Source organism: Besnoitia besnoiti (assembly GCF_002563875.1).
Source record: "Besnoitia besnoiti strain Bb-Ger1 chromosome Unknown contig00014, whole genome shotgun sequence".
In the NCBI taxonomy this organism is placed as follows: Eukaryota; Apicomplexa; class Conoidasida; order Eucoccidiorida; family Sarcocystidae; genus Besnoitia; species Besnoitia besnoiti.
The window spans coordinates 858,306-881,874 of record NW_021703916.1 but is presented as its reverse complement, the minus strand read 5'-3'; the positions used below and the strand labels follow the sequence as shown (position 1 = coordinate 881,874).

General features: G+C 59.8%; 2 protein-coding genes across 2 annotated transcripts; both read left to right on the top strand.

The window, feature by feature from the left end:
* Nucleotides 1–954: 954 nt before the first annotated feature.
* BESB_026030 (translation initiation factor 3 subunit) lies at nucleotides 955–5,164 on the top strand (the record flags this gene model as incomplete). The annotated part of the gene is made up of 10 exons (XM_029361283.1): nucleotides 955–964; nucleotides 1,459–1,575; nucleotides 1,958–2,106; nucleotides 2,558–2,688; nucleotides 3,118–3,208; nucleotides 3,476–3,547; nucleotides 3,977–4,035; nucleotides 4,215–4,388; nucleotides 4,749–4,860; nucleotides 5,129–5,164. 10 exons carry the CDS (start codon nucleotides 955–957, stop codon nucleotides 5,162–5,164), a joined length of 951 nt encoding a protein of 316 aa, XP_029215638.1.
* A 2,083-nt stretch (nucleotides 5,165–7,247) lies between these two features.
* BESB_026020 (uncharacterized protein) lies at nucleotides 7,248–22,324 on the top strand (the record flags this gene model as incomplete). The annotated part of the gene is made up of 9 exons (XM_029361282.1): nucleotides 7,248–7,343; nucleotides 8,491–8,800; nucleotides 9,654–12,242; nucleotides 12,311–14,914; nucleotides 15,628–15,885; nucleotides 16,768–17,295; nucleotides 17,462–18,422; nucleotides 18,767–20,191; nucleotides 20,515–22,324. The coding sequence occupies 9 exons, from the start codon at nucleotides 7,248–7,250 to the stop codon at nucleotides 22,322–22,324; spliced, it is 10,581 nt and encodes a 3,526-aa protein (XP_029215637.1).
* Between the last annotated feature and the right edge of the window lie 1,245 nt (nucleotides 22,325–23,569).

Genomic DNA, 23,569 nt, shown 5'->3' with positions numbered 1-23,569 from the left:
CTGCGAATGTCGAAATTCCATGGGAGTGAAGCTCGCTGCGGATCTCGCGATCGCCTGCTAGCCGGCGGGTGTCTCTGGATGGCCGCGAGACGTGAGGAGCCCAAAGGCGGCGAGGGCGGAGGGCGCGGACTGCCTTTTTCTGCGCGCCCCGAGGATTTTGCGTTTGTGTGTTTTTGAACGGATTTCGATGAGCACATACTCTGCAAAAACCGCACCTTCGCACGTGTGCAGGCGATGTCGAGGTCCCCCGGCCGCTGTGCTGCGTGCCCCTGGGCTCAGTCACTCGTGAACCGCGCACGCGCGCGCGGCGGTTTTTTGCCCGGCTCCTTGCTCGAGGGGGGGATCCGTGTGAGAGCGCATGCAGCGGGTGATCTTTTAATCAAGGCAGCGAAAAACAGGCGCAACACACGCGCGAGTGGAGAAGAGAAGCGCGGGGCATTTGGTGGACGAAACTCGGGTGATTCTGGCGCTCACATCCCTCGTTTTGCGGTTGAGAAGTTTGGCTGCAGCCAAGGGAGGCGAGAGAAAAGAAAGGAGAGTGACGCGTACGTGTATCTGCGTTTTTTGGTGTTTTTAAGCTCTCTCCTTCTCCCTGTGTGGGGGGCGTACTATCCCAGCAACTCTCGTCTGTTTTCTTCCGAGTCTAGGGCAAAGGTTGCCCAAATATCCCTTTCTCACCCACAGAAAACGTGCTTTTTCTCCCCGACTTCTGCCTTCACTTCGACGCCGCCCTCTCACACCCTCCCGTCCTTCTGCATCTTTTTACAGTTGTTTCTGCGCCCGTCTTCATCCGCAGTCTGGGCAACTTTGCTCTCTTTACACCTCCAGTCCGCAGACCTTTTTCTCTCAGTTCCCTTTTTCTTTTCTCGACTGAATCCGTTCCGCGGAAGACACCACCAGGAACTGAAAGGCGCGGCCGACTCCCAGTGTTTTCTGTCATCCCCCCTCTTCACGATGGCGGCAGGTTCGTCTCCTCCTCACATTCGCACATTTCGAGTTCTTAAACGTGTTGCAGCGCATTTTTTCGTCGTTTCCCTCGCGTTGAACACCCGCAAACTCAAAAAAACGGGGCTGACCGGGGCGGGCTGGATGTCGCACGAATGGAGAGGCCGTACGACGACGTCTAGAAGGGGGGGACGTGTTCCCTGTTGGTCCCTTCCCTGTGTGTTTTCTCACTTCTCTGTAGAATCTCCTTTCTGGCCTTCTCCTCGCCTCCCGCCGCGCCTCTTGGCGGTGCTGCCTCCCCGTGTGCATCATCTGGCTCTGTAGAACGTTTCATCGCGTGTCTCTCCTCCTCCGGCTCCCCGCCTCCGTGCAGATTTCTCGCTTTTGCGCCCGTATTTTTGGCAAGTTGTTGTGCCCCCTTTTTTTTCTGTATCTGCATGCCTCTAACGAACTCTTGCTGGGTTCTCTGGGTCATATTTCGGAATGTGCGTGCCTCTCCGCGCCGCTGCTCAGTCTCCTGCGGGCGCGCGGCCCTTGCGCGCGTGTCTCTGCACGCCGCGCCGGGTGTTTTCCCATCTTCTTCCCTCGTGGCATTCTCTGCGTGTGTCAACGTCGATCTGAGTTTGTCTAGTATGGTGTCGGCGAACAACGCAGAGGAGCAGGGGCTGCTCACTGCAGAAACGCGTCTGTTTTCGCGGTCGTGGATAGCACAGAGTTTATGCCTTTTTTCGCGTGGTGTTTGTCGGGACGAAGTCTGCCGCAAGCCTGTGCAATTGCAACAGATCGAGGCCAGAAGGCCCAGTGGCTTCGCCGTCTGCCGCAGATCGCATCTGCTGGGCTAGAGACGCTTCCATCTTTCGTCGTGTATCAATCTCTTCCGCGGCGGACCGCGCGCCAGCGCCGAGTTTTCTTCTCACCCTTCTCGAGGCGCGCAGAGAAGGCGTGTCTTCGCTGCGAGTGGCTTTTTTCGGGTGTTTGTGGACGCCTCGCGTGTCTCGGTGTGTGTCTGCAGAGCGGAAATGGGCAGATTTCGAGTTGGACGATGACTACGAGTTGGGCGACCTCGTGAACACCGCGAGTGGATTCGAGACCAAGCCCGACGATGAAGGCATTAAAACGGTCACGAACTACACGCAGACACTCCGCGGCGAGACGCTCAAGGTACGCCGAAGACCCGCCGCAGCGCCGTGGGGGCCTCGAGGAAGAAAACGGGGAGGTTCAGGTGCAGCGCAGACGCGAGGAGGGGCGGGGAGGGCGAGGCGAGACTCAGAGACGGACAGCGTCCACAACGACGGGGAGAGGGCAGAATCGCAGAGTGAGACGGATGTGCAGCTCCTTCGCAGTGCGCAGCGCGGACGAAGCCGCGTCTCCGCGCGCGCGCGCCGTCTCAGCTGTCTGCTGCGCGGCGCGCGGGAAGGGTAAAACGGCCTAGGCAGAAAGAATCCTCGCCTGCATGTATACCACGTAGGTGTCAAGTTTTTTTCTTCTTTTCAGCTTTTTCTGAAAAAGCGGATCCATAGTCCTGTCTCAGAGACGACCAGTTCCAGATGCCGAAGGGGTTTGGCAGTCAGGGAACGCCGCGAATGCGTGTGTGTGTGTGCGCGGTTTGCAGATTACTAAGCGCATCAAGGTCATTCGTAAATGCCAGCGCATCAACAAGGAGATTTACGCGCGGAAAAACATCGTGCCCTTCGGCCTCGACGCAGAGGACAGCGACCCCTCGCAGCGCGCCACGACGGTCCGGTGAGTCGAAAAAAGATTCGCGAGGCGAAGCAGGGGGCGGCGAGGACGAAGAAGAGACAGCAAGGAGAGACGTGAAGGGCGAGGCGCGCGGCGATAGCGAAGACGGTTCGCCTGGAAAAGTGGCAGAGAAAGGGAGCAGCACGGCGTGAATGGGATTGAGGGAGGAAGCGAGGAAGCAGACAACTGCGAACAGACAGAGAGGCGAAGGAAGGTACCAGACCGAGGGGAAACAACACGCATGGCGCCCTCTCTCGCCTAGGGGATTGTGCGGTATTGTTGCGTCTCTCGAGTTGAGTCGCACCATTGATTGACACGCACTTTTCGGGTGTTCCATGGCTCGCGGAGAAGCTTTTTTTCAGGAGGTGGATCATCCGCCGGTGGCGTCGGGTCACATGGGAGTTGTTATGGCTTGTCTGCCATTGTTTTCAGATCTCACGAAGAAATCATCATCGAGGTGCCGCGCAGCAGCAAGCAGCGCAAGTTTAAGGAAGAGGAGGAAGAGGAGGAATTCTACATGGCTGTGAGTCTTTTTGGCTTCTCTCTGCGTCGCGAGTCTCTTCGAATTTGGCGGGGGCCTGTCTTCTGACTCTCTTCGAACTCGACTCCGTGGCGATTTGTGTGCGCAACTGTTCCATATCTGCAGAGTTTGAGCGAGGCGCCCACGCTTTCTCACCTGAACGTACAGCGTTCCGAGTGGAGTATTCCTCCGGAGTTCGCGCATGACGTGTCTTTTTTGTAAACATTCAGTGTGTAACCCTCTTTTCCCGTGTGTCTCTTCGCTCTGCAGGATCTCAACCCGTCCAAGACTTCGCGCGACTTGCGCCAGAAGTTCCGCGCCCTGCGCGAAGACGAGGATGGAGTAAGAAGCTGCGGGGGACAGAGGGCGCGTTGTGCGAGGGAGCGAGAAAATAGAAAATGAGAAGAAACAAGCACAGGCGCACAGCGAAGCAGCGAAGAGGGGGTGGGACCTCCAGGCAGCCAGTTTGTCAGTGCGTGAGGAAACACAGATCTCTGTGAACGTTCACAGGCTACAGGACGGCAGGACAGACAGAAGACGGTGCTCATGCTCGCCAAACAGGTCGCCTCTGAGATCAATGCGTCCATGTCTGAGTTGAGCACGGCTTTTGTTTGAAGCTGGACGCGTGCCTCCGGAGACGCTTTGCTCTCCCCTTGGTAGCGGGACATCGGATTTCGATATCGCATCGGGGAAATCAGTGGAGATCGACACTGTTTCGTTCTGCGTCGGTATTTCACAAGTCGCGCGTTTCGAGTTGTGCGGCGCATGCAGGGCGCGGCTGGTGCCGACGGCGAAGAGGAGACTGTCTTGAGGTCTGGCGGTGCTGGCAAGTAAGTGCGGCTTCGCGTGGAAAGCAGAAATCGGCGAGAAGGAAGCACTGGCGCGCAAACCTTGTCTCTCAGGCAGGTTTCGTCTCCTTTGGGGAGTCAACGCGAGGGCAGAGCATAGAGGGGGGCATGTTGTGTGTTCTGGGAACTTCATTTTTTTTCGATTTTCTCGATGTGTTCAGGTACGTCCCGCGCGCGCGTCGAGACGGCGAGACGATGAAGGATCTGGAGAACAGACGCCGCGAAGAGTGCACAATCCGCGTGACAAACTTGAGTGAAGACGTCAAGGACGAGGATCTGACGGATCTCTTTGGCAAAATCGGAAAAATCGATCGCATCTACCTCGCCAAGCACAAGTACGTCTCCGCGGCGTTTCCCCCAGCTCCACCGCCTCATCAGCACGGCGCGGTCGGGGTCCAGCGATATCCCGGGACGGAGACATGTTGAGCGACTTCGGTGTTGCGCGCGTGTCTTCACTCGTGTGACCGAGAAAAGAGGCTTGAAGTCTCCAAGGATAGATGTGGACGGGCCTTCCTACTTGTATTCGTATCTAGTTGTGTCTGAATGACGTCGAGGTGTGTGTACATGAGTCGTGGCGTAGGGCGTGTCGGTCTGTGCTAACCAACCCACTGGAGGCAAGGCGGGAGTCTCGCGCGGGGGGGCGGAGATGTCCAGTGAAGACATTTTTTTTGGTGTTTTGCTTTTTTCTGTCTCAGGGAGAAGAAGTGCAGCAAGGGTTTCGCCTTCGTCACCTACCAGCGAAGAGAAGACGCCGTCCGCGCCATTCGCCAGCTCAACCGTCACGGTTACGACAACCTGCTTCTCAACGTGAGTTTTCTAACTCTGTCTTTTGGATTTTCTTTTCTGCTTTTCGTCGCGCGGCGCCTTGGTCTTGCGCACACTGTAGATGAAGGTGTAGACATGTGTATGCAGCTGGAGTCGAGTATGGCTCGTTAGGGGTTTTCTTGTGTCATGCATGCGGATTTTACTGGACTGACATGTCTTAATCTCAGCACGACTTGTGTAGAAATTGTTTTTGCTTTTTTCCATGAATAGGTCATGTTTGTTTTATCCGTCTCGCTGTTTTGTTTTCCAGGTCGAGTGGGCCAAGCCTTCCAACAGAGACCGATAAAGAGAGGCTGTCTGAGCTCCCTGGCAGGCAGCGCGTCGCGTATTTTCTTTCCATTTTTGATGCATCGAGACTGGCGCCTCTCTGCGGAGGAAAGCCGGGCGGGGGTTGGTGTCTCGCTGGAGAAGAGAGAAAAAAATGGTTTCTGCGCACGGCGGGCAGCGCGAAGGGAGCTGCTGTTTCGCGGCGCTGTCTGTTGGACGTGAGAACTCGTCAATGTGTAGGGACTGCCCAGGTTGCATGCGCGAAGTTCTAGTTTCTGTCTTCTATGTCTCATGCGTTGGACTGCCTGCTCCCTCTTGTTCTCTTTCGCTTCTTCTTCTGGTGTGGCCTCGCGACGGCCCCGCGACGTCTTCCGTGGATATACGCATGTATATACGCTGTCAAATGTATATATATATCAGCGTATATATCAACATATATATGTGCTCAAACACATTCACGCATGTCTCCTATGTGTTTGGCGATTGTTCAAACGCTCTCCTAGTCTTCGCGATCTCAGCTTCCGGTACGCGAGGCTCCTGCTGGGCACTTACAGCCAGGCGAATTCCTGCATGCAGGCAACACGTCCTGCTTTGTCGACTCCTTTCGGCGAGGCACATGCAATACGTATGTTCCCATATTTTTTATATGTATACTTATTTACATGTATGTAGCAGCGAAGCCAGAGAGTAGAGAGGGCTCGATAAACTTCTACTGTCGCGCACTCTAGCGCACGCTTGACGCAGCTATCACTACAGGTCCTCATACGTCTTTGCATATCCCGTGGAAGATAGATTTCGAGTTCACCCCAGAGGAGGACAAAACCAAAAACGGTTCTCGCGACATTTTGAGGCATCCAGTTTTCTTCGCACGTGCATTCCCAAGGGAATTTCGCATGAGACTCAAAGAGGTCAACGTTTAGCGGGACAGCAGCTGTGACAGCATTTTTGGAAGTGATATTCTGAGTTAGGCCTGATATATGGAAGCGACGAGACGCGCTCCTGTGCAGAAGCGCGGTGCCCGTCTGGGATATACGACACAGGCGGATTCATCTTGCAGCTGTCTACGAGCGGAAGCCGTGCACTCCTCGGTGCTTGTACTCAATTAACACTACTTCTTAATCTTTTCTGTTCTTGTCAGGATAGCCAAAAGGCTCGGGGCTACATGTGTCTTTAGCAATGCGTTGGAGACTCAAAGGAGTTCCCGTTTTGTGCTCATCTTGAGTCATGTGGCTACAGAGGAAAGACCGATTTGCGTGTGCGTAGATGGAAATAGTGTGTCTTCGTGCGGCGGGGTTGAGCGACCTGCCGTTTGACTCTCAAACTCTCTGCGCAGCACCGACTACGGCTCCTCGTCGCCGCGAGCGGAGCTTCTAGCATGCGAGCGGCTCTCGATCCAGACGCAAATCTATGTGTGCAGGCACGTGGGCTGGGCGCGGATACATGCGAGTCTCCTTCTGCTTGAGGAAAGGTGTAAGCAGAGGCACATAAATGCGTGAAGCATATAGGAATGTCATCCTGCATATGTGCGAGGCGGTGTGTCGCAGCCAGATGTGGGCGCCTGTGTGAAGACTGGCGACGCGCGCTGTAGCCTCACTCTGTTTCTGAGGGCCGCTCTTCAGCAGAGCGTGCAGAAACGAGGCATACAGGGTACGGACTCTCAGCAGAGGACTCTTTCATCCGCATCCGCTATCGGACTGCAAAAGAAGTGCATTTGAAAAGCTCGATGGAAGACAACACAAGACGACAATGGGGCTTGGCCGCAAGGCGCGGGATCAGAGCTGTGTCAGAAGCGCGTAGAAGCGCCTCTTGCATGCATGCTGCTCGGCTTTCGCAGGGTCATCGCAAATTTTCCTTATTCTGTGCACGTACAAGGTATTTCTTCCTGCTTCGCGTCGACTCGGCTGCCTGCGGTTCTTCACATCGCCTGCTTTCTTCACTGAGAGAGCGCGGACGGAAAAGGCGATTCGTTTGTTCTTCTCCTCCCAACGCCGAGCTGTCTTCTCGCGGACCGTCTCCATTGCAGACCTGCCACCTGGGAAAAGGCCAAGCATCACACTTCCGCGTGCTTCAACAGCACAAAAAGTGGCCTTGAGGCACTTCTCATGGGCTTTTTGCGGTGTAGGTACGTCCTCTCTATGACCTGTAGGCCTAAACGGAAGTGCGCGGAAGTCTCGCTCTTTCTTCCAGGGCTTTCAAATGTAAGCCCGGCGAATGGTAACTTTCAAAAGCTAAAACAACGCGTTCCGTCCCCCCTGGTCGCCTCTCCTTCGAAGTCTGGGAGCTTGGCGACCGCGTCCTCCCTCTGCGGCGAGAAGCAGCCGTGGAGTAGTGTTCCCAGTGCAGCTCTCTTCTCCCGGTGATCTGATCGAGCCGCCAGGCGTTGCTGGGGTCTCAGCGAATTCCTCCATCAGGCAAAAACTTGCACAGAAGACAGGACGCAGGAGGGCTCAGCCAAGGCTGGCGAGCGACCAAGGGGAACAGAGAGATAGAGGGGGGCCTAAGTTCTCTTTTCGCCTCTCCTCTCGAGGAAGAAGGAAAAAATGTCTTTCTTGAGTGCGGCGCGACAATGTGCCTTGAGGCAGTGGCCCTGAGATCTCCAAGAGAGCCAGAATTCGCCTCTCCCCCCCTTTGGCCCACCACGGACAGCTGTTTTCGCGTGGAAACGCAGTCCCTCAGCGGTCTCGTCACCTCTTCTGTCCCTGAACAGCACAGCATAAAAGAAACCAGAAAATATCCGAAGGCGAAAAGGCACGCGAGTGCGGTCACTCCACGACAGCAGAAAGCCAGACGGTCCCAGCGACTGTGTACAACAAACCTGGTTCTTTCCAGTTTCGGTCTGTAGGCCATGCAGGCCAGGGGATGCTTTGCCTCTCGAGGCGCGCACTCGCGGGGGTCTCCGCAGAAGTACAGACGATTGGAAGAGGCCTGGAGCAAGGCGAGAAGAATCTAGGCTGAGAAGCAGACATCGAGATGGAAGAAAAACATGTAGGCCAGAACAGTGGGCTGAAACAGAGTTTCTCCTTGCGTTGCTGTCTTTTCCTTATGCAGCACTCTCTTCTGCGCCTCCTACGCATTCCTGCATCTCTTCGTACACCTCCTTTTTCTCTCTGGTACTTCGATGACTTCTCGCCGTTGTATTATTTTTCCTCGAAGCTCTCTCCTTTCCATTCCCTTCTCTTGTACGTTGCTCACATTGATAAGAATCAAAGTATCAGTCATCAGGCATGCAATACCATTACATAACAACAGAAGCTGGGCTCAATGTTACAGTCACTAAAATGGAATTCCTAGGAGCTATGGAGTGTATCACAAAGTTTGTCTCCGCTTTCGCCTGCCTTCTCATAGGTCCTCTCTAGCGCGTGCGGCTGCCGTGGCCTTCCTCTCTCTTGCTTGCGCGCCTCTCTCGTAGATGCATTTCTTTGTTCTTCTTTCCTCTTTTCGCCTTTTGCTCTCGCCTTCGGGCCTCTGCAGTCTGAGCTGCCGCGCGAGGCAAAAGGTCTGTTGTCGTTCTCGAGTGACGGCAGCGACCTCGATTTTCGCGAAACAGGCAGACACAACGCCGGTCAGCAACAAACAGAGGAAGCCGCGGGGGAGCGAGGTGAAGCCGACTTTCTTCAGAACGAGGAGCGAGACCCGCTGCAACAGGCGTCTTCCAGTAAGATGCCGCGCAGGGAGAGAGAGGGTCCGAATAGACGCACAGCACAAGAAAGTGCTTGAGAGCGAATGGGTTGATCCTGCATCAATATATCGGTTTTTTCGTCACGCGCATGCGTAGAGCGTGACACGAGGCTCTACCTAGACAGAGATAGCTTGCGTATGCAGAAAGAGGCAAAGGACGCGGAACCGAAGGCAAGCGGTGGGGCTCACAGAAAAAACGAAGAAAACTCTGAGAAGACCGAAAATCAGGACGCACACACAAGTATACATATATATAAAACAAGGGAGAAGACAGAGAATGTGATGACAGCTGCAAAGCAGCCTCAAACCGCGGCGCCCTGTGCGTCTACATCGGACTGGAGTTAGAAGAGAGCAAGAGGAATTCTTTAGCTGAAGAAATAAACAAGCGAGAGAGGGGACCAAACGCTGAACCGTCTGAGGACGCTGCCTCTGTCACTCGACGCACACACGTGGATAGAAGCGCACATTCCACATATTTCAATATACTCACATTTTTGACGCAGAGGCTGTGAAACAAAGCATACATCCTGCGTGGACTGTCCCCTACGAACAAGCGGTTAGGATAAAGAAGCAGCTGTCCTCTCGTGCGAGGCCGCCAACTTTGTCGACAGCTCTGTGCAATTCGACGATTCCTTCTTCTCTCGTGCCGCACACGCAGAATCCTGCTGGTGAACTGCTGATTCTTCTTTCGTCTGAGAAGTTGGGTCGTTGGAATGTCCCCTCGCGCGTGCACGCAGTACAGATCGATTTTCTCGAAGGCCAAATTTCTCTGCGGTGCTCTCGATCTTCACCCCTCGCTTTCTCTTTTCCCTCTCTTTCGTGCCTCGTAGCCGCGAAGCTGAGCGGCCGAGAGACGCCGCGAGAGTGTCCCCCCCACGCGTCTGCCGGCGGCGCACGCGCGGCAGGAGCCCGAAACGCAGAAGTCCAAAGGGGTCTCGCGGGCTGGGAAGAAGGCCGCGAAGCCGAGCTGACGGAGGGGAAGAACTCTCTCGAAAACCGCGCGGACGCTCGCGACAGCTTCGTGTGCGCAGGGGAGACAGAGGGGCCTGCGCCGGCGGTTTCTCTGCAAGGCTTGTCTCCCCGCCGCCGCAGATCGCCAGGTCGGGGCGAGACAGAGAAACTGGAAGGAACGCAGAGATGGGTCGCGAGTGTCTCTGCAGGCCCGAAGGCACTCCGCGGAACCCCCACCGCGGCGCGCCGGTCGCGGAAGATCTCCTTTTCTTCCTCTCCTTCCCTGGCTCGCACGGTAACGAGAAAGGCCCCTGGCGTGTGCGTGAAGGAGCCCAAGGCGCGGTCGGAGGCGGCGGACGAAGGCCCAAGCGAAGCCGCCTGTCGAGGAGCGAGTATCCACGGACAACGGGGGCCAGACCTAAGGAAAGAGAGCGGAGAAACGCAGCTGCCGACAGCCTCCAGCGTCGCGCAGGGCCCTCCTTCAGCCGCTGGCTGCTTGCCCGTCCCCCTCAGTCCGCCCGCGGCGCTCTCTCGCCGGCAAGACGGCGCAGTTGCAGAGAACGAGCGACTCGCAGGGACGGCGAGCGGCGCCGCGAGAGATGCAGGTCCAACTGCACGCAAGGAAAATGGGAGCTTGGAGCACTCGGCGCCTGCGAGGGAGAGGCCTCCAGGCCGCCACGAAGGCGCGCAACAGCCCCCGTCTCCGCGGCTTCTCGCGCTGCTCTCCCCGCGTAGCCATGCAGAGGACAGCTCTCCCCGCTGTCTGGAGAGGGAAGCCCTGAAGCCCGAGAAAGGCTTCTTTCCCTTCGGCGTCAAGGCGCTCGACGGCGGGTCTGAATCCCGTGACGCCTCCCAAGTCAAACGCGATCTGAGGCTCTGTCTCTCCGCCTGTACGCGGTCGCCAGCCCACGCGCCCAGTCGCCTGCCTCCGCAGGGTCGCTCAGAGAGCCGGGGCGGCAGGCGAGGGGGACGAGACGCCAACGAGGACGCGGAGGCCACTCGAGCGGAGGCGCTTGGCGCGGGGGGTGCGGAAGAATCCTGCGGAAGCCGCGAGGAGACTAGAGACCAACGCGCCGGCGAGAGGAACGAGGCGAGACGAGAGCCCAGAGGCCTCTTCTCCCAGAATCGCGAGAGAGAAGCATCAGGAGGAGACGGCGGCCTCGACTCCGCGAGCAAAACAAGCCAACAACGAAGCGACCCAGACATGCGCAGACGGCCTCTTCTCTCTCCTGACGCAGGCTGCGCGATTCGTCCCCCGTCTCTCCTATCTACGAGCTACTCGGATCAAGAAGGCCGCGGAGGAGTCAAGGATGACCAGAAAGCTCCCCCCCTCGCCAGGGGCGCAGCGGCGCCAGAGAGGGGTGGCGGAGACGCCGAGAGTTGTGCGCGTAGAGAAACAAGCCGTGAAGCCTCTTCTCCCTCCGCGTGTCTTTCGTCTCCTTCTTCTTCCTCTGTTCGCCCTCTAGTGTGCCGGCCGAGCGCTGAGGCGCGAGACATCTTCGCGGCGAGATCCAGAGGCCACGTCGCCGCAACAGCAGAACTCCGCCTTTTCGTCTTGTGCCCTCCCTCGCCTTCTTCGGCGCCTCAGGCCGTCTCCTCGTCTGGCGATTTCTGCCGCTTTCTCAGTGCCACGGAGTCCGAAGAGTTCGCGACTGCTCGCCAGCTCAGCCAAGCTTCTGCGGGGTCCAGGGAAGAGCCGCGCTGCGCGATTCGCCGCGCACCTTCGAAAGAAAGCCGACCCCACACGCCTTCCTCCTCGTTTTTCCCTCCCGACCGCGCCCGCACCGACTCCAAGTCTCCTTCTCACTCCCTTCGCCCTGCGGCGGCCTCGAAATCTCCTCGCCTCAGAAGTGGAGACCGGCTTCTTTCGACTTCTGTCGCGCTCCTGAATGAACGCAGCGGACGAGGCGCTTCCTCCGCGTTGCGACCTTCTTCTCCCTCTGCACGCCCTTCGGCAGGGGAAGACTCTGTGCCCCCTACGCCTTCAACGGGGCCATGCCGAGAAGCGGCAGAAACCTGCTTGGCAGCTGAACTCGCCCGGAACGAGGAGGCGGGCGAGGTCTGCCCCGCTCGCTCGCCTCCGTCGCCGACCCGGCCGCGCGATAACTTCTCTCCCGCTTCGGCCCCCGCGTCGTCCGCCTCCGCTGCCACGAGCAGAGAAATGGGAAACGTTTCGTCTGCTTCTGCAGTGGCTCGCTGCGCCTCTCCGCACGTTGCGTCCAGCGACACTCTCCTCGCGCGGGGACTGGAGGCCGAGAGAGAAGCGGAGGCGCGGAGCGGAGCGCCCGCGCGTCACGCAGGCAGGATGGACAGCGGCGAGGAAGAAAACGGCGCGAAAACGCGGGGGGGGGGAGTGGAGACGCAACCGAGGCGCAAGTCAAAGCGCAAGTCCCCCTCCAGCGAAGCGCCGAAAGCGAAAGGCGCCGTGAACCGAACAGGGAAGACGGGCATGCAGCGCGAGACGGAGGGTGTGCACACGAAAGTTGGCGCGGAGAGAAGAAAGGCGCAGCTTCTGCGTCGGCCTGTTTCTGTCGAGAAGGCAGCCCAGAGACGCCTCCCTCGCGCAAGCCGTTTAAGGAAGCGGACTGGGGGCGGGAGGAGTACTCGGCCTTCGCTCACTGCCACTCTGATCTCGAGCAGGGAGAGCCAGAGGAGACAGCCCAGGCAAAAAGCGCGGAGGAAAACGAACTCTTCTTGACGCCCGCTCCCGCTTCGCCTTCTTACGCTCCTTCCTCGCCGTGCTCTTCGCCCTCCTCTTCGCCCTCGGCTTCGTCTTTTTCAGTGGCTGGTTTTTCGTCCTGGAAGTCCTCTGCGTCTCCGCTTCGGCAGCCCCTCGCCTCGCGCTTCAGCCCATTCATGCGCGCTGCCCACACGGTCACTTACTCAGCGAGAGAAGAGAAAACCGGAAGGCTGTTTCGCGGCTTCGGCGGAATGAACCGAGGCGGCGACGCGAGCCAGTCGGCGCGTCTTCTCGCGCGGCACAGAGACGGACGAGACCTGCCGCGGAGCGCAGAGCGGGGGAGAAAGGGCGCGCGGCGCATTCGAAAAGCGTCGATGAGGAACTCCCAATCACGCGAGGAGAGCGATAAGCCCTCAGCGCCCGTCCCTGGAGGCACATGCGCGTCGGTGGCGCAGGCGGGCAGACGGCGTGCGGTGACCGCAGCTGGAGAGCAAAGCGAGAGCGCCAAGGGTGAAGTTCGCCGGGGCTCGCGAGGGGAAAGCCGAGAGAGACAAAACGAGGACGAGGTCGTCAGCCGCACAGAGCGAGACGCGGAAAAAAAGGCGCGCGTATGCGCGCTCGTCAGCGACGCAGAAACACAGCGGAGCGGGCGGTGCGGCAGGCAAGAGAACGTCCCGCTGGCAGCAGAAGAAGGAGAGAGCGAGCCAAGAGAGAGCGGAGGCGAGCAGGCGCGAAGAGACGGCTGGGGCGAGCGAGGCAAAAGCGAAGGGCGGGACGCTGGGACTGCCTCCTGCTGTCCCCTTTTACTGTCACGCGCAGGATCAGGACACGCGTCCAGTCCTGCCTTGCTGGCGGATCCACCGCGCGAAGGCGAGGGCGGGCGATTTCGGCAGTTGTTTTCTTCCGTGAACGGTGCAACGCTTGAAACGCGTCCTGACTTGATTCACGAGAGAGGTTCCCTGGCTCGCCTCGCACCCCCAGACCTCGAGCCCTCTCGACCTGGTATTTCGTCGCCGAGCGCGATATCTGCCTCTCTGACTCTGCTTGCGGCTCCGCCGTCTCCTTGCTGTCTCTCTTCGGCTCGCTTGCCTCTTGTTTCGCCCGCTTCCGCGATCTCGCCGGCCTCACGGCCTTCTTCCGCGTCGCCTCCAGCCCTGTCCCTCGTCGCGTCTTCTCCGCTTCTCGTCGCGGCCTCTGATTCCTCCTCGCAGGCGCGGTTATCTCCCTGCATCGCGCCGTCGTTTCCCCCTGTTCTTGTCCCTATGTATTCGCCTTGCTGTCGTCCTCCGCTCTTGGTTCCTGCTTCCCCTGGCTCGTCTCGTCTGGCGCCTCTGCCTTCTCCTGCGCCCCCTCCTCTGCAGGCGCACGCGTTCGCTGCTTCGCCGCCGCGCGTCTCTCCGTCGGTCTCGTCTCCGCTGGAGGTCTCCGCGCCGTTGCAGGGAGAGAAAGCGACTGGGGCCTCTGCGGCGGCGGAGCTGCCGCGCCTGTCGGCGGCGATGTCGCTGAACGAGAGCGACGAAGAAGGCGCGCTGGAGGCTGCGCGCCTCACGTTCGCGCGGCCTCCCAAACGCGAGGCAAGACTTTTGCCCGCTGCAAAGAAGGAAACAGAAGCCGAAAAAGAATGCCGCGACGTGCCTTGCAACTGTCCAGCGACAGAGGACGCGAAGCAGAGCGTCTCGCAGCTGCAGCAGCCCTCCGCCGGCTTGACCTCCGCAGCCCCGAAAGGGCCTGAAGGGCGTCAGCAGCCGGCGCCGGGCGGACCGGAGAGACAGGGCGACGCGGCGCCGGAACGGCCTTCGCCGTGTCTGATGTGTCTGCAGTCGGAGAGAGAAGGGGGCAGCGCGTATTCGCGGGTGACATCCGCGCGTCGCTCCCAGAAAGGGAGCGGAGGGGGAGGCGCGAAGCTGGGACAGAACGGACCCAAGCATGGGGGAGCTCCCAGAGCAGAGAGAGGCTTGGAGGGCCGCGACGGCGCGACGCGGGAGAGGCAGGACGCGGAGCAGGGAGGCATCGAGCCGCAACGCGTCCGCCGCGGAAGAGGACCAGGCCCTCTTTCTTCGGAATCCGCCTTGCCTTGCAAATGGAGGGCGGGCTGTCGCTGCTTTCCCGCTTCTTCGCCGAGGAACTTTGTTTCCTGCGAAGACGAAACGGACGCTGCAGGTGCTGAGGCGCCTCCTCCACGCGGCCTCTCCGCGAGCGGCCGCCAGAGGGAGGCGGAGACGCTGCTGGGTCTCGAGCGTCAGCCGCGCCGGCCGGAGAGAGGACCGAAGCGCGAAGGAGGCGAGACGGACAGGAGCGAGGCAGAAATCCCCCCCCTCTACCGCGCCCGCGCGCGTCTTCTCGCGCTTCTCCTGCCGCACCTGCTCAGTGACGGAGCGCCGCTTTCCACAGAGGTGACCGAGAAAAACAGAAAACACAAGACAAAGCCACCCGCCAAGCAGCACGAGTGGAGAGGTCGAGGTAGGCGCGGCGGCCCCCTGCGAGCCTCACCCTAGCCCGTGTGTAGCGAGGCGAGCACGTGACAGCTCCTCTGAAGCTTTTCGTCGAGTCGAGTCAAGTCAGGAGCGTCCGACGCGCGCCGTGGAGTCTCTGGCGGGTGACCGCGGATACCCTCCACTGGAGTGCGATCTCTCCTTTTGGGTCAAGTCGGGGCGGACGCGCACGCCTGCCACGCGGTTAGATGCGCTGACTATTGCCTTTCCATCCTGGTGTGGTTCTCTCTCCTATTGAGAGCGTCTCTCTGCACGGACGCCTGGGTGTCGAGCGAGAAGACTCTCAGAGGCAAAAAGCGATCCCCCCGCCTCTTACGTCCCCACCCGCCACGCGAGACGGCGCGATGGCATATACATATATATACATGTAGATATGTAAGAAAATATATGTAGACGTATGGAACTGTATGCATGTATCGCGCTCGTTGTGTGCAGCGTTCGTAGGCGCGTGCCTCAGTGTGTAAGGGGTAAGAGCACAAATGCGCAGCTAAATATATAGACACATATACATACATAGATGTATGTATTAAACCAATGGGTGTGTATTCGTCTCGCTCCACGAGCTCCCGTGTGCCTCCGCGGGAATACACAAAGTCTCCATATATGCATATCTGTATTGGTATGTGTGTATAAATATGCAATTGTATTACGGCCTCGTCGTCGCATGTGCCTCTCCGCCAGGCCCGCTGTCGCCGCGAAACAGAGAAGCTCTCTGGTCGCGCTGCTCGCGCGCCCGTCCCCTGGGCAGAGAGGCGGCTGCAGCCGACGCAGACTTGTGGCGAGCGTCTCGCTCTCGTTCTGCGTCGCCTGCTGCACGCGTGCCTGGCGGGCGCCGTTCTGCCGAGGAGGCGTCTTCGATTCTGCCGGTGGTGTTCAAGCGTCTCTCGGCGCGACAGGTGCCCCGCCCGCTTCGCGCGGAGGCCAGCCTCGCAGACGGAGGTAGCTATGCGGGAGTTTGCGGTGCCTTCTCTCTGCGATTCGTTGTCGAGCGCTGGGTTTCCCGGCCTCTCTGCAGAGGGCGGCGTTCACGTCGTGTCGAGTGGAGCCAGTGCACGCCAGGGATCAAAAACATCCCGCCAGTTACGAAACAGCTCTGAGACCGAGTGAATCGCCTGCAGGCAGCTTTCCTCTCTTCTGGGAAGGAGAGGGCAGTCACGTATCGATGTGGAGCGAAAGACGGCCTGCGGCGGAGACAGCGCGAGAGCCCAGCCAGCTTCTGCAGCGCAGAGGATCGGGCTCTGCTTACGCCGCACAAGTAGAAAAATACCCATGCAGTTGGATGTATTTCTAATATAGAGGTTTCTATGTCTAAATTTAACGACAAATATTCTAGTCTATTTTTAATTTGCAGGGAATATCAGCAGGAAAAGTTTGTAGAAAACACCTGAATTCCTTGCTTGAGATTACTTTTTTCATTGGGGTAGAATCTCGCAGCCAAGCGGCATGTCTTTTTTCATTCATACATCTGCGCCACGCAGCTTCTTCGCTCTACTCATATCTCGCGTCGGCGCCCACGTGTCCTCTCAGCTCGTCCCTTCTCTTGCCGCGAGACCGCTTGTCAAGCTCAGACATGTCCTCTACAGTCTCTCTCTTGCCCTTTCCCTGCTTCATCGAAGCCATCTTCTGTCGCTTGTTCGCTCCGCTGTTTCGTCTCGTCATGTCGCTTGCGCGCCACGATTGTAGCTCTCTCGCGAATTTGAAGCTGCCCTGTGCGTTCGGAATGCCGTCCCTCTCGACGTATCTCTCTTCTTCCACTGTCTTTCTCCTTCGGGTCTGCTCGCGGCGAGAGTCTGTCGCGGCTTTACTCTTCTTTCTCTCCAGGTTGGAGGTCGCCTTCGCTGGCGGAGGTGCTTCGCTTCGCGGTCGAGATCCGTCGGAGCCTGGCGGCCAGCATTCCCGAGGAAAAGTCGTCTTCTTCTCTTCCCTGCGCGCGCCTCCGCCTTCTGCAGTCTGCGCTGCTCTTGCGTGCCTCCTCGGTGTCTCCAGTTCAGCGCCTCCGCCGAGCTAGTCCGCTGCGCCGTCGGTCCTTGTCTCCCTCTCTGCGGGCTGACCCGCTCGCCAGTCGCGCGCGAGAGAACCCCGTGGCGCCTTGCAAGCTCTGCTCTTCGCAGGGCGCGCGCGCTCGGCTGTCGCCTCCGCCTCGCTCAAAGTTGGCGCCCGTCTGCCTCGCCGCGTGCGAGGGCGAAAGCCCCGGCGCCGAGGAGAGTCCTGCGGAGAGGGCGCGCGGCACGCCACGCGGCTCGCCGCAACGGACGGGACGCGCGGCGGAAAACGGCGAATTCCTGAGTCCGCGGAGACCGGAGGAAACCGGCGTAGGGAGCCAGACGCCTCGGGGTGAAGGCCACACAAGTAGGCTCCAATTTCGAAGGCGAAAAACGCGAAAAACAGGAAATATATGTCTGCAGCGGGTTCGGCGTAGATACAGCACGCGCGGCTGCAGATCTGCGCGCTGCGCTGCGATCCCGCGCCCCTCAGGGCACCGCTCTTCTCTTCTGCGCGTATGTTTTTCCTTCAGGTTGTTCCTTCGAGAGAAAGTTGCTTTCCGCCGGCCTCATGCCTGCAGCCTGCGCCGCCGACGGGCGCTCAGCCGAGGGCCTCCAGCGGAGTGCGCCTCCCGCGCCCTCTGGCACTATGGCCTTCTCCCTGCGGTGGCGGAAGCAGCGATTCGGTCTGCCGCAGCTTTCGCTTGTTCCCCGAAAGATCCGGCAGCGAATGGACGACTGCAGCGAGTGCACGTGCGCAAGAGAGACAACAGGGCGAGAAGCAGCGAGTCGAGGAGATGAAGAGAACGAAAAAGAGACTGAGGCCGGGCGGGAAGAGACAGAAGGAGACACGAGGAGGATACGCGAAGCCAGAGACGCCTGGGCTCCAGAGAGCCGCAGAGACCAGGGAGAGCTCCTTCGTCTGAGGAGAGGAGAAGAAGATGCCGAGCGACAAGGGGTACGCGAAGTCAAGGACGAAGCGAGAGAAGGCAAAAGCCTAACCGAGGAAGAAGAGCGAGAAGGAACTCACCCAAACAGGCAGTATACCTGTACTTGCGCCAGCCTCCGCAAGGCGACGGAGGAACGGAGAAAGAGTGAAGCGGAACAAGAAGACGAAAGCGGAAGGAAAGGAGGCGTAGAAGAAACAGGAGCGTGTGGAGAGCCTAGCAAGCACGTGTCCCTGGTGCTTGACGCTGAGGTCGACACCCGAGGATGGAGTCGAGTGCAGCCGACACTCTCGTTTTCTTCTTCAGCTTCCGCCCATACACGCGGAGAGGAAACGAGTGTTTTCTTCGTGGCGCGACAGCGCTGCGTTTCGCGTGCGGAGAGAATCAGAGAGAAGACCCATGAAGAAGGGGGCACCCTGTCGCATTCTTGTCCGCCGAAGGCCGCACGGGAGAGAGACGCCGAGCAGAACGGAGGAAAAGAGAAGCAAATCGCGGGACGCCCCATTAAAAAAAGGAGCGCACAGGAAATCCAGAAAATCACAGAAAGGTGAGAAGAAGAAGCGGCAAAAATCACAGAACGGTGAGAGGAAGGAGCGGACGCGCACCGCCGCACACGCAATGAAAGGACAACACGAGAGCGACGGAGAGAGAGAGAGACAGGCGAGAGGCCGAGCCCCTCACAGCGCATGTCGATGCAGTTGTGAAGGAAACGAACACCGGATAGAACAGAAACAGCAGAGAAGAGCGAGGAAAGGCATAAGCTGGCGACGCAGCGGGGGGGGGTAGCCGGGAGTCGGGGGAGGTAGGCGACAGAGGAGACAGTTGAGAGTACACGCCATTGCTGGGAGCTGCAAGTTGCCTTTTCGGTTTTCTCGCGCCTTGGCGGCTCAGGATGTGGGAAGACGCTCTGGCTTACCTGGAGCGCCGGCGCACGCGCTGGCGCCTAAAGAAGGAGGCGGAGATGCAGGGGCAGGAGGAGCTTCTCAGGGCGCTGTCTGAGTCTTCGAGTCGCCCTGCCTCCTCTGCTGCCTCCTCTGCTGCCTCCTCTGCTGCCTCCTCTGCTGCCTCTTCTGCGGCTGCCGCAGCGGCTGCCGCTGCGAAGGTCTCCGGCGCAGACGCGGCAAAGGCGGAGAGCGCGCGAGGCACGCTGCAGAAAGAGAAAACCTTGACGCCGCGCCGCCCCCCAGGGCCCAGCGGCCAGGGCGAGCGCGCGGCTCAGGCCTGGCGGTGGAGCGCGGCGCAGGAGGCGCGCGGACAGGGCGACGCGAAGCGGTCGAGGGGGAGTGGAAACATAGGCGAGAGAGGGGCGCGCAAAGCCAGCCGAAGCCGCACTCCCGAGTGCAAACAAGAGGAGACAGTCTCCGCTCCCCGGGGCGCATCCCTGCGTCCTGTCTCCGGCCGGCGCCGCGCCGCAGGCCCCCGAACGTCGCTCAGGCGAAAAGCAGAAAAGCCAAGCAGCGGCTCCGCGGGAGAGGCAGGCGCCTACGTGCCTCCGGAATCGAAGACGAGAGGCGCGGAGGCAAGGGAGGAGACAGGCGAGGAGGGGGGCCTGCTACGGGCCTTAGGGCTTGGCGCCGAAGCGGTCAGGAGTTGCTCTGTTCCCCAGCGCCGAGACCATATAGAGCGGAGGAAGGAGCGTTCACTTCGCGACACGGAGAAGAACCCCCCCTCGCCCTCCAAAACGCTTTCCCGAGACGTGAGCCCGTGCCGCGCTGCGCCGAGAAAACTTATGCGTTCGAGGGCGGGCGAGGCCCCGCCCTCGAACGCCTCCCCGCGTTGCTCTTCTTCATCTTCCTCCCTCTCTGCGGCGCCTGCCTCTTCGCGGCCTCCTTGTTGTGGGCTCTTGGGTACATGCACGATCCAGCAACCGCCTCCCCTGCGTGTGGAGGCAAGTCTCCGCGCGCGCGCCGGAGGAGACGAGGTGGAGCGAGACAACCAGCGAGGGCAGCGGGCAGGAGGCAGAGCCAAGCGAGAAGAGCGAGAAGAAGACGCCTGCATGGAGAGAGAACGCGCCTACGACATTCTCACGACGGTGGATCCACTCCGCCTGAGCCGAGCCGTAGGCGACGCGGCGCCGCGGCAGCGAGAAGACAGCGACAGGCCAAAACTCGCTGTTCCCCTTGGGCATCCGTCGGCGCCGGCTGCGCTTCTAAGCGGCGAGCCGCGGAGGCCTGAGGACCAGGGCGAGAGCGGAGCCACGCGAGGCAGAGAGGACCCGCTTTGCGCTCCGCCTCAACTGGGTCGTTCAGGAGAAGACTTCCAAAGAAACAGGACGCCGAATCAAACGAGACCTGCCAGCGAACACCTTCTCAGACAGTAAGGGGAAAAAAAAGAACTGAAGCGACCTCCGCCAGAGACTGTTCTTTGAAACCCAAAAGACGAACTCCAGCGGCTTTTCACTCAAGCGACGCGTCGCCTCTCCGGAGCGCCCCTCGTCTCGTTTCCCGCCTTTCCCCCTCCCCCCCCCTCTCGCGCTTTCGTAGGCTGACTTGTCCTCGGGATGCCTCGTTCATCGCCCTGGTCTGCCTCTGCCCTCTACACATGCGCGCACGCTTCGTCTACATGAGGCTGTGTCTGGTGTACCATAAAACCATTTTCGGTAGCTCACTCTAATTTGCTTTGCGTGTTCGCTCCTCCAGGCCCGCGCCGGCACCTGCAGGAGGTCACAGCAGCGCGAAGCCGTCGCCGCCCCCCAAAGACGACGGAGAGCTGCCAGCGGAGGCCGCCCCAGGCCCCGCGGGCGTCTCTCTGTCTGCTTCGGCTGGCGCCGGCTCGCACCCCTCTTCTTCCTTGAGGCGCCCCGAGCCTCCGCGATTTGTTCGCGAGGCCCTTCAATTCCAAGCGTCTCCCTCGTCTCTCTCCCCGCAGGCGGCGTACCTGGCGCGGGATGCCTCTTCGTGCGACGCCGACGCAAAGGCGCTTTCGCCTGCTCCGGAGCAGCCCAGTTCGCCGCCGCTGCCCGCGCCTTCTGCGTCTTCTTGCTCTTCGTCCTCGCCCTCGAACCCGACGCTCGCCTCTGCCTTTTCGCGGTCAGCTGCGTCGTCTTCGTCTTCGCTCTCGTCTCATTTATCCGCAGAGGAAGTCCTCGCGCGTGCCGACGCTCTCGTGCGGCGAGTGTCCGGCGGCTGGCTGCCGTTCGCGTCGCCGCAGCCGTCCCGCCCGCAGTTGTCTGCGGCTCCACTGGCGCCCTCGTCCTGCGCAGAGGCGCGCAGGCCTCTCTTGGGTGGCAAAGCGGCCCTCTCTGCAGGCCGCGCTTCCTGTCCGCGTCGCGACGACGCCGAGCGTCTCCTGCCAACCTTCCGCGCGAGACACCTCAGCCCCTGCATGCGCGCAGCAGCGGAGTCTGAGTCTCTCGGCGAGCAGCGAGGCCACGGCGCAGGCCAGGTGGCTTCGCCGCCCTCTGCGCCTTCTGCTCGGTCGGCGGTCACTTGCCTGCGGCCGCCGGTTGTCGACGCCGAGCTGCAGAGACGCTTCCTCGAAGTGCAGAAGAGCGCCGCGTTTGAAGCTCTCGCGTCGTCGTGCCCCCAGGCTCCGCTCGAAGGCGCGCGCGGCGCGGGAGACGCCAAGACCTCGCAGCCTGCCGGCATTGAAGAACTGGCCGCCGAGGCAGACGAACGCCAGGCGCTCACGCGGCAGGGCGGCGGGCGAGGCGCTTGCGATAACCCAGGAAGGCGGCGAAGGCGGGGAGCGGAAGGCGGGGAAAACGAAACGCGAGAAGACGTCGGCGAAGCAGAGAAGTCCAAGGCAGGCGGCGCAGAGAAGAGAAAGGCAGAGAGAGCAGGAGAGGCGCGCGCGAGGAGAGCCGCGGGCGCCGCGCAACCAGCTCTTTTTCCGCACATCTTCCCGCAAGGATCGTCAGCGAATACGCCTTCGCACAGGAGCTTCTCTGGCGACGATGTCCTTTCAAAGCGGATGGATGTGGCAGAAAGCCTCATGCGGCCGAACAGCAGACGAGCGAGCACTTTGTCTGGAGTTTCCCTTTCCTTTAAAGAGGCGGGAGACCCTCACAAAGTCTGGCAAGAGCGGAGGGAGGGCGATCCGACGAGAGGCAGCGCCGCAGGGTGTGCATTCGCGGGCTTCTCCAAGGTCGCCGGCCGTGCAGCCGCGCCTGGCGCCTCTCTTTCCTCCTCTTGCATGTTCCCGCCGGTTTCTCTCTTTTCGTCTCCGCGGCCGCACGCCCCCGCCAGCCTCCCGACCACGCCAGCGTTCCCCGCGGCAAGCAGCCCGCCCGCGCTGCCGGCGCCGGCGCTGCCTCGCACCCTGACCTTCAGCGAGAACGAGGAAGACTCAAAGCGCCGCCCTCACGACGCCTACGCTCTGGCGGCCTCTTCCAAAGGCCCAGGGCCGCGCGAGACTGTGAGTGTTCCCGCGGAAAGAACGAGAAACGAGGCGGATGCAGATGGGGCGGGCGCCGATAAGGCAGGCAGACGAGACAGAAGGGAAATCTGACGGCGAAAGAAGGAGGAGGCGAGACGGGGAATGGGGAGTCGAGGAGATGGGGATGGCTTCCCGCCAGTAAGAGACCCAGACACGGCGATGGAGACCCAGTAGTGCGTCGGCTTTCTTTCTTCCGTCCTCTGCAGGCGCGAGCGGCTGTGGGGCCCCATCGAGCGCCTCCGCGCCTGCCCGCAAAAGTCATCTCTTTCGCGGAAATCCTGCAGACGCAGGAAGAACACAAGAGGAGTGAGGACTCCCTCGCGTGCGCGAGCGAAACACAGCCGCAATGTGGAGGAGAGAAAATCCCTCAGCTGCCCCCAGACCCGGACCTTCTCCCTTGCCACGTGAGACGCGTTCATAAGGCAGCACGCCAACCCCAGTTGGAATGTTTAGAAAGTGAAACAGTCAACCACGAAAACTGTCAACCGCAACCATGTAGCGCAACAGTTCAATGGCTTTACATGCGGCTGAAAAGAAGCACCTCGAGTTTGCTCAGATTCACACGGCGTCGCAGCAAGCAGGCGCTAGGCCGCATCTCTCGCGTTTAAACGGTATATGAAGTCCAGAATCTGTTGGCGCTTCTAATACGGTGCCGCTAATGGATGCTAGAGGTGGAGTAGATGCGTCGGAAGCAAGAAACACGTCTGTAGGTTAATAACAAGTTCTCAATGTGTGCGATGCACACCCACTGTATGCCTGGAGGCATCTGCCGCGGCGTACAGTTGCCTTCTCAACGAGCCACGTAAAAGAAATGCCTTTAGTCATCAAGGTGACAGGGTCTGGTTAGGATCCACATTCCCGGTGTGTGTACGCGAATATATATATATATATTTGTATGTATATATTTATATGCTCTCTATGGATGCCCTGCGCGTGGCGTGGGGCTCTTTTCGTCTGACCAGCGCGAAGAGAACGCCAGTGCGTCGGACTTGTCTGTGGATACACCTATACGAACGCGAGTCCAGGCAGATCGCAGAAATGTGTGTCAAACATATATATATATATATATATATATATATATATATATATATATATATATATATACGTAAATATACCTTGCAGGCACAACTAGGTGAACTCAGTCCAATTATGCAAGGGCGCGTGCTGGCGCCAGAAGCGTCAAGCGAAGGATGCCTTCTTTTTCTAGGCGTTGCCTCCGCTCCTTCAGGGCAGCCTCGGGGCGCGTGCACGCCAGGGTAGGCGGGAAACGGGTGGAGAGGCTGGGGAGCTCGGAAGCGCCACAGCGAGCGGAGCGAA